This window comes from Apostichopus japonicus, chromosome 14, assembly GCF_037975245.1.
Source record: "Apostichopus japonicus isolate 1M-3 chromosome 14, ASM3797524v1, whole genome shotgun sequence".
Taxonomy (NCBI): Eukaryota; Metazoa; Echinodermata; class Holothuroidea; order Aspidochirotida; family Stichopodidae; genus Apostichopus; species Apostichopus japonicus.
In genome coordinates, this window is record NC_092574.1 from 27,242,702 (window position 1) to 27,256,554 (window position 13,853).

General features: G+C 38.4%; 1 protein-coding gene across 1 annotated transcript in view; it reads right to left on the bottom strand.

Annotated features, from left to right (window-relative positions):
- Positions 1 to 6,073, bottom strand: part of LOC139980105 (uncharacterized) — a 56,364-nt gene extending 50,291 nt beyond the window's left edge. Inside the window, exons 1-4 of the mRNA XM_071991482.1 lie at positions 5,863 to 6,073; positions 2,330 to 2,504; positions 1,104 to 1,240; positions 130 to 324 (exon numbers count right to left, since the gene is read on the bottom strand). Coding sequence (XP_071847583.1) covers positions 130 to 324; positions 1,104 to 1,240; positions 2,330 to 2,504; positions 5,863 to 6,058 — 703 coding nt within the window. The 5' untranslated portion in view covers positions 6,059 to 6,073. The remainder of the gene's footprint in view (positions 1 to 129; positions 325 to 1,103; positions 1,241 to 2,329; positions 2,505 to 5,862) is intronic.
- Positions 6,074 to 13,853: the final 7,780 nt, after the last annotated feature.

The following is a 13,853-nucleotide window of genomic DNA, read 5'->3' on the forward strand; positions in this document are numbered from 1 at the left end:
AATTGGTTTATTGTTTCAGATTTAATTATACCTCATCCAATTCCTCCAAAATTCCAACAAAATAAAATTAACCGCCGGATTGGTCGATTATGAAAAATAACCCAATGAATAATAAATTGTTAATCTTACGTCTACAACTTGGAGTGTTAGCGCTCCAAACTCCATTGATACTCGATCCTCCCTCACGATCACATACGATAGAAGTAGCCCCACTTAATTCGTACCCATTCGAACATTCAAAAGAACAACTGGAGCCGTAAATATTATCATGGGAACAAGTTACATTACCGTTGGCTATAGGGGGAAGTGGGTGACATTTGGTAGCTGTATTAGTAAAACAAAAAAGAGGGTTATAGACGGTGAACATATTATTAATTCGGCGAACAAAGAAGACGGAATGGAAATATTATTTTGTGTCAATCCAAGTGAAGATTCACACAATGGCATGAACATTACGAAACAACAAGATGAGTCTGGTGTGCGGGATTCAAATTTGATACTAATGCCTACATCTTTTAACGCTTGGGGTGTATGGCAACTAATGGACACATCAACGTGATTCCATCACCATGTTCCGTTTCATCAGCGCGTGTTATAAACTTTGCGTGCTTCTGAAGAAGCTTGCACCGTCTCCCTTCCTTATTTCCCTCAGCAAGCTTTGAGATAAACTCTCGTTGACGGCCTATATCATTCCCAACGACTCTATGCGTCACTGAGAAGGTTTGCAGATGTTCAGATATCTAACTTGGACACCGTTTGTCCACTACACACCTCAAGGGATTGTTCATCTATGAAATCGTTTCCCTTTTCAGACAACCCCACCCCTCCCCTTTCTCTCTCTCTCTCCACCTCTCTCCACCTCCACCTCTCTCCACCTCTCACTCTTCCAAGTCAGGATATTTTGGTGACGTCATTGCTTCCGCCATGCTCTAGTTACTTTTATAATATTTTTAAACCTATTATATATTGTCAATCTACCGGCCACGCCGCGCCTGGCTCATACTGTAACCAGGTTGAATTCAAATACGATTAAACTGTTAATGAGAACCTTAGCAACAAATAATTGCATCATAAAGTACTTATAGGCTTTCAAACTAACTTACTTTTACACCTGATGTGGAAACTGCAAATATTGTTTCTTCGGTTTCCTCGTGTATCAGTTGCGTCGTAAGTCACGTAGGTTGACGATCCGTCGCAGGTGAATTCACTCCCAGAAGCTTGTCCACGGGTTATTACAAGACTATAAATAGGCAATTTAATAATTTTGTTTTCATCATGAGACGAATATCACCGTTTTGATTGCAAAATACTTTCTAATGGAATGCAAGTTACACGATGCAAAGTGTCAAGGAATAGGCAAAATATAATGAATAAAACAATATAATCAAAATAATTAAAATTGATGAAGATATGACAGAAAATTGGTAGATCTACACCAGTACTTATAAACTACTCCATGCGGAATTGATAAAAATAGTTAGTAAACGAATACAAATTGTAGAACATTGCAATGAGTTACTACTACATGCGGAATTGATCAAAATATGTAGTGAACTCAAACAAATTGTAAAACATTGCACACAATAATTAACTTTGCATACAATAAATTTAATCACAATGTATTTTTTGTAAGAAGATTTTGCCTCTGTGGATTTAAAATTCATATCGATATGATGGTATCATGATTGAACTCGTGCACTGTGTTTTCACCAGATACATTCATACCAATTTGCCAAACGGAACAAAATTCATATTAAAAGAAAGGTGACACCAAGATGTGATCTTCTCCCAGCAATTACAGTACAAAACAGTCAACTCTATCTGATAAAAACCCCCTGATAAAAAATTATCTGTCTATATATAATCGAATCAAGCCGTATTGCGTCGTCTGCGAGAACCAGCAAACATGCGATAAGAAAGGCACGATGTTTGAAGTAGTTTGACCCAATCCATGTGGTTATGATACATAATACGTTCCCCACGCCTAAGCCCAAACCTCCACATCCCCGCCCTCTACCCTCCTACTGATCTCGCTCGCGTCTTCCGTCTTCTGTCTTCATGTCTCCATTTAAAGTCACTATAATCCTATTTATGATCCTGCGTATACCTAATAAGCTCACAGCTTGTGAGCAGTTGTTACTTGAGGTTTGCCCATCGATACAGCATAACATGTAGATATGTAAATAAATTACATAAAGAACACTATTCATAAGTGATTCTTATTCGACTACACATATGGTCATCATAAAAATCTACGATGTTAATGCCTGTCTCCAAATGTTCGAGTTCACTTGAAAGAATGTATAATATATATGCATAATATACCCACCTTGATATTCCCGAGGGGTCGCTAACTTGAGGATTTTCCCAAAAAACACGTTTGCGAGTCTGCCGCCAGTCAGCTGTGATCGAAAGCTGTGAAGAAGGGCATCTGATAGCAGTCGGACCGGTTGTGTCAGGGGGTGGGCTACGCCCTCCGCCACGTCGACCACGTCTACCACATGCTATATATATAAAGAAAAATGAATGTACTCTGGCCGTAATTGAAGACCCTTTTCCCCTTTTCTTTTCCTTTTTCCGTTACCTGATCAACGTTCTTTTACTCTGTAACAAATTATTTTCATTGTGTTTGTGTCATTTGTGTCAAGTAAGTAAGTGAGTGAGTGAGTGAGTGAGTGAGTGAGTGAGTGAGTGAGTGAGTGAGTGAGTGAGTGAGTGAGTGAGTGAGTGAGTGAGTGAGTGAGTGAGTGAGTGAGTGAGTGAGTGAGTGAGTGAGTGAGTGAGTGAGTGAGTGAGTGAGTGAGTGAGTGAGTGAGTGAGTAAGTGAGTGAGTAAGTAGAAGAAAGGAAGGAGTGAAATCAATCAATCAATCAATATGTGATTAGTAGTTGTGTAATTATTGGATATGTGCAGATGTTAGGGAATATCGGTATTCCAAGGAAACGGATACAGTGCCGATATAAGGGGACTGCGATTGAGAATGTATCAAGTTGCTCCGTTTTTGTGGTCAGTCTCTATCTTGGATGACTTTACTTAAAAGTTAATTGGGTGGCTTCAAAAGGAGGTCGCTGTCAGGAGGAAGTGGGGTTGGCGGATTTTGAACATGAGGCCTACGTAGTGGAGGTTTTGTAGTGCCGGTCGAAAATGGTAACTAATTACTTCATCATCAAGGCAATATTTGAACTTCCATGCTTCATTTCATTTCCAAGGCCCTTCGTTGAAAAACATGTAGCAAAAAAATTTACTCCAAGGTAGTCCACAAGTTAACTAGTTTCGATCTAGTTGTTTGTCTGTTCTTCGTCATCCGGCATTGTGGGAACGTCCATGCTTCATTTCATTTCCAAGGCCTTTTCATTCGAAAATTAAGTAGCACTGGAATTGACCCGAAAGTAGTTCACAAGTTAACTAGCTTCGATCTAATTATCTGTCCGTGCTTCGTCATCAGTGCAATGTGGGAACGTCCGTGCTTCATTACATTTCCAAGGCCTTTCTTTGAAAATTAAGTAGCACTAGGATTGACCCCAGTGTTGTTCAGTTTTTAAGTACATATTTTGCCATGCATGGATACATTCGATATATTTAATTAGGTTGACATTTGACCCATATCGTAGCCAGAATTTGATACGAAATGAGTGAATGTTATCTAGAGTGATCTCTAAACTTCTTCACTCACGAAAACAACTCACTTTCTCAACCCCCCTCTCTCCCACCATCACTAATATTTTCACCTCCTTCCTCTGCTCAGGTTACTGGTAAACATCTACTCTATTCTTCATATCTCATATAATTTGTTCCTTGTTCGTTAATATTCAATATAGAAAATCTACCCTTCATACAACATTTTTTGTCACCCTGAATGCTGCAATTTACCCCATTTCTCTCTTTGCTACCAATGAATTTACTAGTCTCTCGTTTCGTTCATTAACAGACGGAGATGATACAAGCAAACCTCTACCATAAATATACAATACCAGGCTATGAGGACCGAGGTGTGAGCAGGATTCGTCTGAAATGTCTCATTTGTATACCCTAAGTTCGCACCAACCCCGCAAAGAAGATTTACCTACATAAAAAAGTTTCAACACAAACAATATCCTGGAGAAGTTATTTCATTGGTTATGGGTGTATTGTTTACTTAATTTGTTTTATATAAAAGATGACTTCATAATTTTAAGGTATCCCTGGCATTGGGTGGCTTCAAAGGAGGTTGATGAGTGGAAAGGATGGGCCTGTGGGTCGGCGGATTTTTGACATTAGCCCTACATAGTGGAGGATTTCATTGACTATAAAGTGAACAGTGCACCATAAACTAACCCGCTTTGTGGTCCCTTGTGGTAGCAGCGTGGGTTTATCTGCTAGTGTTAAATTAGGCTACTTTATAAGGGTAGCTCGCATATCGTTATGAACGTCTTCAAATCGCACAAGACATACTAAGTATGGTACGTCGTCTTACACGTAACCATATCTTAACACAGCTGTCAATTAACAGCTGTCAATTTACACAAAACAGCAACACAAATTACAAGGCTACAAATGTTAGCGGCAATATTTCGATATTTACGCGGTAAGCGAAATATCGTTTTCATTATACTAATTTGCTTGACACTTTGACTTTTAGCACAAATGGGCTTGCCAAATAAGACGTTCTATGATATGACTATATTCTCTAAAAGTCCACTATTCATAAATTATGGATTAATGTATAATTAATGGGACATTTTAGATTTCTTGGCGGTGATGGTATTCAGATCCCTGCTGGAAGAACTAGTGTGTATTGAAGAAAGATAAAAGTTCAGCAAGCCATCCCCATAGTTGCATTGCAGGACTTCTCTGAATATGTAAGTGGCAATTGTGCAGCAAAGGTGTGAATGCGTTCAACTGCTCACAACGATACTATCATCTTTTTCAACATTGAGAAAGAGTGCTACGGAATGCTAAAAGTGCATAAGTGTATTATACGCTCAGTTTGAGGAAATCTTTGAACGTTCATGACACTCTCGGGTATCGAATCGTTTTCAATCTATAATGATAAGGCAAAAGGAATCTCAAATTAACTATTTCCTACAAAACAATTGTTGATAGATCAATTGTAATAAGCTTTCATGCTTTCCGGAAGACTGTAAAAGCAAAGAAAGCTGTTCGAGATCTAACGACGCTATTAAAAGGAGTCTGCATTTATGTTACCATTAGCTATGAAGAAGTATCTATTCCCTTTCCCTTGACGCATCACTTTCATGATCTCACGGTCAAAATCTCGAAACAAGGTGACTGGGGTTGAGAGTAAATCAGTTAATGTGTAAATGCACAGGCTTTTGTTAATGACTTTTTATTAAAAAGCATCATACATTGGCTGCTAAATAAAAATATTAGACAATTCTCGAGAGAAAATGTTCCACTGAAAGCACCGTGTCTATTCGTTACTCGGATCCTCAAACACTCGTACTCATATGTAGTACGGTTCTCCGAACCAGGTATAGGCGGTAGCCTACTCTTGGTAATATGTGATACTCATCACAACTCAGTTCTGTTGAAAAAAGTCACCTAACAGCTTGTGCAGGAAAACGAAACAACTAAATCCACTCTCAACCCCATTCCCCCATAACACCGGACAGTACGTGGTAATCAATACTACTTACGATTCAAAATGTTTGGTATTCGGATAAATACATTCGAATTTATACACGTCTGCACACAATGATTATCCAATGAAGGAACATCCATTTCTCAATTATAGTCAACGATAAGCGTCTCTTCCCAATCCACTACCATACATGTAAGATGACATAAACACATTTCTACTTCATTAATACACGATATATGTATCAATATAGTACAAAAATATTGAAGAATCAGGCACCTTACCTTCTGACGTGATTACGAAAAATACAAGCAAAACCCACACAAGGGTCAAAAGAGTTTTGATATTGGCTCGCATCATATCATCTGGTAAAGTACAGCTTTTAGGTTTTAAACCTTCTGCACAAACATTCAGTATTGAGTACAGATTTAGTTTGAAGTTGAAATAGACGTGAAACTGTTCTTGTTGAAGCGTAACCATCAATCTGATCGTAAGGTGCTGAAAATAAATTGTAAGTTGGTATTGCACACTTTGTAGATAGTTTCGGTTTCGATGCCCTTTGTTGACAAGTTTCGATCTAATTGTCCGTCCGTGATTCTTCATCTGTGTAATATTGGAACGTACATGCTTCATTATATCTTGAAGGCCATTCTTTGTAAAAGAAACACAGTTAACACTAGACTTGACCCCAGTCTAGTTCAAGTTTTTCTATCGTTTTTCTGGAGATAAGTATTGTTCTTTTTAAATATGTTTTGCTACGCAAGGATACATTCAATATGTTGATTAAGATTAGCATTTGACCCATGCATAGCCATGTTGTACGTCTAACCTCATACACAAACTTTGATCACCCTAAATGCTAGCATCCCTTCCCCATCCTTTAACCCCCCCTCTCACTTTCTCTCTTTGCTTCCATTCCCGTCTTGACTGCACTGAATTGACTAGACTCCGGTCTTTCTCCGTCCATTTATTGTTTGTTCTTATTCTTCCTCTCTTGTTTTCGCATCTAAAGAAATTTCGTTTCTTTCATTAAAGAGGACATGACATGGGTTTTAATGTAGCCTAGAAATTGCTTAAATACCGCAAATACAACGTGAATAGTAAAGTCAAAGCAGAAATCCCTCAAATTGATTCAGAAATGGAAGGAATAATCATGCAAATTCAGTCCGAAACTTTCGAAAATAGCGTGATGGCCTCGAAAACCCTATATCACGTAACAATTTGGTGTGTGGCGTAAGGTGAGGTGACATGTCGCATCTCATTGTTGTTGTTGTTTATACATTGGGATGCATTTAACTGACGGCTAGGCGTACGAAACTGCCATAGAATTCTGTGGAATGGAGTATGATAACTACTCAAGTCAAGTAACAGCGAAATGTGTTACTTTTCCTCTTCAAGTTTTAATGAAAGTTCAAGAAAAGAAATGAGTTTTTACATGAATAAACATCATATTTTAAGACTTGCTCCTTATCAGTTCGAACCGAATGCTGAGCCATTGGAACAACTCGAGGAAGCAGAGATAGATCATCAAGGGCGGCGGAAGCACTTTTAATCTGGGGGGGGGGGCACCGACATCAAAGGGCACTTTGCAGAAATTCGATTGGACTGATGCAGCCTTATATTTAGTACCCGTTATAACACTTATTGAATTATCATATTTGCGTATCCACATCACTCCATCAACGCCCCCCCCCAAGGAAAATATGCATACTAGCACTGTAATATCCAATGTGCAAATTGGGAAACAAGGAACAAGTTTTCTTTTGAGACAAATTAAGGTGAAATCATGCTAGTTGCTAATGTAGGAATCTTCTGAATTAGAGTTTATTTCTTGTTAATATGTTAACAAATTTTCCATTCGAAATAGCTTTGAGTTTGACCCACAGAAATTCATTGAAAGTAAGGGGCGTAGCCAGGATCTGCAAAGTTGTATGCACGACTATCTGAGCGGGGCGCCACCATCGGTTGGCGCGGAGCGTACAAGAAAATTTTGGGTTTTTCAAACCCCCAGATGGCCGGAAACGGCCCTTCCCGAGTGTTCATTCTGGTTCCCTGGCCTCTTGCTAACTTGAGACATCTCAATTTTTATGTAGAAAAAGAGCACATTTTTAACCTGAGGAAAAGTGAGTGGGGGGGGGGGGCACGTGCGCCCTGTGCCCCCCGGTTCCGCCGCCCTTGTCGATCATTACGAACGCGTAGAACGGCTCCAGCAGCCAGTAAATACATGGTAGGATACTTTTTATTTCTTGTAGAAATATGATTTCTCTCTTTTCCCAATATCGACCAAGACGAGAATGGTCACATGAAAAGTTATGTCCACTTCAAACTTTCATGACAACAGCACAGTATTTTGCAACCTATAAAACGTAGCCGAACCTGCATTTAGGTGTAGGCTAAACTTTCACATACGATCGAACTGCACACTGTACCGTTCGCTAATACTATTGCTAACTACTGTAGGCTACTGGCAGAGAAGATATGATTTTAATTGAAACTTATCAGATCGTGCATTTCTGATTTTTTTCCCCGTCACAATTAAATGTAGCCTGGGCATTTTTTGCGATTTACGGAGTAACCTGCTTCCAAAAGTTCCAAAAATTGTCTGCATTAATTTTGAATTGGCCTATCAAATAGGACCTATGTTTTGTCTACGGCCTGTAGGATTTGTATCCAAATCAAAATGATGACTGTGGAATGAGTACGCCTAAGGAGTAAATATTTCTAGTCATCCAATGATGAATGGAGTATTTAGACTTAGGCGTATGTCAATAACGAGTAAGTTGTTGCATTAATTATTATGCCATGACTATACTGCTGTGCTGCTCCGCATTGATTTCATAGTGTTGTAAGCACATTTTGAAGATTTGTCGCAACCCCATGATTGCTTTTTTTTATAAAGACCATGATTAAACCTTCGAACATTTCTACACAAATTAAATTTGTTCTTGAAAAAAATGGCCCAGCCCATAAATTTTACTTTATCAGTAGAATGTGGTGGATCTTTCATTTGAAGTTAGCAAGCAAACAACCGTGTAAGTTTATATTCGACTACAATAAATTTTATCAAGTACATGGTTATAATATGTTTAATTTCAAAGGGATTGAATCCATGGATACATTTCAGTCTGACAGCGAGGGAATAGTTTAAAGAAAATGACCATATGCTTTGGAACAATCATCATTGGTTAATTTTAATTGTATGTGAGTTTGTAAGGATTTGGTCACCGTATCTGCTCATGTAGTTTCAATCATGCTTTAGAAACTAGCTCCCCGTCTTGCAAAATATGAAGTCCTTCGAAAGTTCGACCATGTTGCATGTTCCCGTTGAGAAAAGGATTGATTCCCTTTTTATCATCCTTGCCGGTACCTTGAAATTTAGTGTGATAGTTCACCACTTATCTTTCGACCTCGGGTTTATCTTTAGTAATTAAATGAGATGGCATGCTATTCCGTCGGTGGAATTGAGTATTTGTTTGAGACTCTTAAACCGTAAAAAACGTTTTTGTTCTCGTTGTTGACGACGAAATTCCATTTTGTCTCTCTATTTACGCCTATCTTCATTTTCCTAGCAACGAAAAGTTATGTAGTCATTATTTACTCATTTGAAACTGTTCTGGTTATAAATTCTAGCGTAAAGAGAAACTTCAAATGCCATTTGCATTGTGAAATGTGCATCACATGAATACAGATGAAGTTCTTTTTTGATTCGGTCACTGCGTTATATAATAATAATATTACACAGTTCTTATAAAGCGCAAATACACACTTAAGTCTCTATGCGCTGAAGGACAGAAAACTACAAACAAGAGAACAGGTGAGTCTTTAAGAGAGATTTGAAACTGGTTACTGACTGAGCTTCTTTAACTTTGATCGATAAGTCATTCCAGAGGACAGCGGAAGAGAACTGAAACGAGCGAGAGCCGTATGACTTAGTGCATACAGGAGGAGTGACCAGTAAAGATTTCGAACTGGATCGGAGGCAACAACGTGGCGTATAGTCCCGGATGAGGTTTTGTAGGTACACTGGAGCAAGTCCATGGATACATTTAAAAGTTAGAAGCAGGATTTTGAAGTTGATGTGTTGTTTCACAGAAAGCCAGTGAAGATTACGAAGGATTGGAGTGATATGTTCAGACCGTTTGGTGCGGGTTATCAACCTTGCCGCCGAATTTTGTATCCGTTGAAGCTTATTCACCTGCTGAACGGGCAAACCGTATAGCAAACTGTTACAGTTGTCAACACGGGATGAAACAAAGGCGTGGACTAGTGTTTCGGCTGTTTGCTGATCCAGGCAGCGGCGAATCTTTCCAATTTTATGAAGAGCAGAAGAAGCAGATCGACATATGTTATTAATATGTTGATTCATATCCAGAGTTTTGTCGAAAGTAACTCTTAGATTCCTGGCATTGTCGACTGGCTCGACGTGTGTGGTTCCAATCTTCAGTGAAGGAATTGGAGCAGCAGTTCGGAATTTAGAAGATATATGAATTAGGTCAGTTTTGTCGTCATTCAATTTCATGTCATTTGCAGAAGACCAAGACCTTATATCGGAAATACACGCTCCAAGATTTGCGAGTGTGGCTCCATGATCACATCCTGATTTAATCGCATAGACTTGTGTGTCGTCCGCATATAACATACCGCTCATACCATGGGCCTTAATGATATCCTCTACAGGTGAGGTATACATTGTGAACGATAAAGGGCCCGTGACAGATCCTTGAGGAACTCCTCCTACTGGTTGATGAACATTAGATATACAGTCATTTACAACTACAGCTTGGGATCTGTTGGTGACATATGATTTAAAACAACACAGAGCTTTGCCGGACACACCGTATCTATTCTGCAGACGCTGAAAGAAGATGTCATGGTTAATGGTATCGAATGCTGCCGAATAATCCAACAACACTAGGATGGCCTCCTCGCCCTTGTCAGCAGTGAGAAGCAAGTTGTTGTAGACGCGCAGCAGCGCCGTCTCAGTGCTATGGTGGGCACGATAAGCGCTCTGCTTCTCACCAAGCAGTTTATTGTTCCGGAGATAGTTCTGGATCTGCTTTGAGCAAACACGCTCAATTGTTTTGGCCAGGAACTTCAAGTTTGCGATTGGGCGGTAGCTCTTCAGGTCATTTTTGCATACCTTCCCTTTTTTGAAGAGAGGAGTTATATGAGCACATTTTAAAGAGTCCGTAAAGTGCCCAATTGACAAGGAGAGGTTCACAATTTTAGTGGTGGTCGGCAAAAGAACATCAATACAGTTTTTGAGCAGGCTTGTTGGAATCGGATCCAGTCTACATGTTGAGGCGGGGGAGTTCATGATGATTTTTCTCAGAGATTCCCCAGACACGGGAACGAAGCGAGGAAAACAGTGAGAGGTTTCATCGGGAGGTAACGTCATTGAAAGCTGTGGTTTATCAGTGTTCAAACTGTTGTTGCGAATTTGTTCGATTTTGTTTACGAAGAAATTTGCGAATTGATTAGCTAGCAATCCATTATCGGAGGTATTAGGCCTAACATTGGAGATCTTAGGAGACGTTAGCTTTTCTACCTCCTTCAAGAGTTGGCGAGAGTTACAAGCGACCAGCTTGTTTTGATGGAAATTCTTCTTTGCCTGTTTCAACACAGCATGGTAGAGCTTGGATTTCTCAATGAAGATCTCTTTGTGAACTGCCAATTTTGTGCGATGCCACTGAGCCTCACAACGCCGAACTTCTTTTTTCAAGCTACGGTGATCATCTGTAAACCAAGGCGCGTGAGGTCTGCGTGTAATTTTACGCACCATGAGTGGGGCATGCTTGTCAAGTAGATCAGTCAGTACTCGCTCATACATATCCACCAGCTGATCCAGGTTCGAGACAGGGGATGTATACAGAGGAGATGATAATATGTATCGCCTGAAGCTTTCTAAGTCAATTTGGTTCAGCTTCCGTGTTTTGATTTCAAAAAATATATATATATATATATATATATATATATATATATATATATATATATATATATATATATATATATATATATATATATATATATTTTATATGCCTTGAAAGCGTGATTCTCAAAGGTTAACGGGTACCTAGGCACGACATTGTCCTGATAATTCTAAAAGGCATTAGAAATCATGACAATAACTGCAACTTGAATCTAAATCCATCAAAGATTGACTATTTTACAAGTCTTCTCTTAATTCTAGTTTCACTTATGATACATTAGCTAATTATGTACATTGACGATTTAACGGGATTGACTGGCTTATGTTCTATTATGTTAATCCTTGGTTTAAAAACCTTCGTTTCCAGGATATCGAACACAGGTTTGTGGCCTAAGGCGATATTTTAAAATGTTTCATTTTTTTCTTTGAAAAGAGGAACATCACATCATTCAAATGATACATGTGGGCCTGTGGGGTATTAAAAGACTAACATAAGGCATTTTGATGACTGTAATAGTTTGCTGTAATTGCTGTGACTGTAATAGTCATAGTTTGCACAACGTTAACGAGCTTCCACAGATTTACCAAAACTTCAAATTTGTATATCTTGAAAACTGCAAGAGCTTTTCGAAATATTCACATACAACAAATGTACTGAATATGGGGAAAAACTGGCTCGGTGTCCGTAGACCTTAAAAGATTAATACAATTTTCAGTAATGAGTATTTCAAACAAACCGATTCTTTTTTTTAATATTTAAGCTACTTGAATATTCTTGGGTCAATGCAACGTATTGTAGGTGATATAAGTTAGCACTCATCATAATGATTTCATCTTTGCAGAACATCTGTCAGACCTTCTTTGTTTTAAAAATGTCTCGTAAACGGAAAAGAAACGGGTCAACAAAAAGTATTTTCGTGGCAGGTTTAATTTTTACACAAAATGATCTGAAGTAAGAACACATTTTTCTTGAGTAAGAAGCCGCCTAGCTTAGTACAGAGCTTTTCAACATCAAATTACATTTCTTTCACCTCAGACAGGTCATCCTTTGCAACCTGTATGAAACATGAAACGAAGATTTTCCTGAGAGTATGTGTGCAACCTGCCAAACAAGTGTTATTGGCGATTGACAACTTTGGAACAGCAGGACATTTGACAGGTATGAAGACAGAAGGTAGGGGTTCCATTATGAATGAGAAATCATTAATGTCTTCTTACTTAATTTAACAAAGTGGGATGTCAACCTTTTACACAGTTTACACAATTCTTTAATGAAGACGATTTGTTTTTGCTGTTTGCTTGTGTGTAATTTTTTTATTTTATTGGAATACTCAGAAGGAATAAACCCCCTGCTTCTACACCCTCCCTCTTCCATTTAACACACACAGACACACACACCTCTTATGATTGCCTTCTTCAGAGCCTACAATACTATGGAAATTGCTCGATTTAGTTTGTCGACTTTTCCTTCATGTAGATAATATACATGTCCTATTCTTTCAACCTGAACCTTGAATTCACTATCAATGTTCTCTGCAGCTACCGAGATGCTTTTCACCTTTTCTTCCAGTACAGCTACATCCTCTTTAAGCTGATCAATTGAATATCTGCAGGAATGGTAAAAACAAATTTAAAAATTTGACAAAATTTGATTATAGAAAAATGAATGGGAGAATAAAAGCGGAAAAATAAAGTAATCAATGCAAAGTGCTACATCCAGTTCTTTATTCGTCGACCGTTGTTTCTTGTCCTAATTATTTTGTTTCAACCCTTTTGCCACGGAAGCTGACATCTTTTTTCAAACTTTTGTTGCCATAGTCAATACAAAGAAATGACATCTCTTAAATTTGCTTTGTTTTCTTTTCACCAAACAACAACTTACAAATAACGCTCCTACTAAAGAAAATTAAAAAAGTAATGCTTAATTCAAAAACATTGAACACTGCAGAACAAGTGGTTCTGTAATGTTATTTTAAGGCCTTCTCAATGAAAACTTAAAGCATCAGCCAAGCGGATTGAAAATAGTTGTAGTCACTGAGGGACGTTTCTTTCTCAATTACGCGCACCCACATTAATATAAAAACCGTTAGGTTTGCTTCTCTTTATAATTTCGAAACTATCAAATACGCATCATTCGTGACAAGGATTGACTTGTTAGAAAGACTTATAAATAAGACACTTGATTGAATGTGGCATATTTCCTTTGCGGGAGTCCAAAACCATGATACTACACATGTTCAAACCAACGATCGGTTGCCTTTTGAAATACTTTTTAGAACTTATGCTAAGTAGCGGTAGGATATTTTACAAATAACTGTTACAACAAAACATTCTGAAATAAGTCAC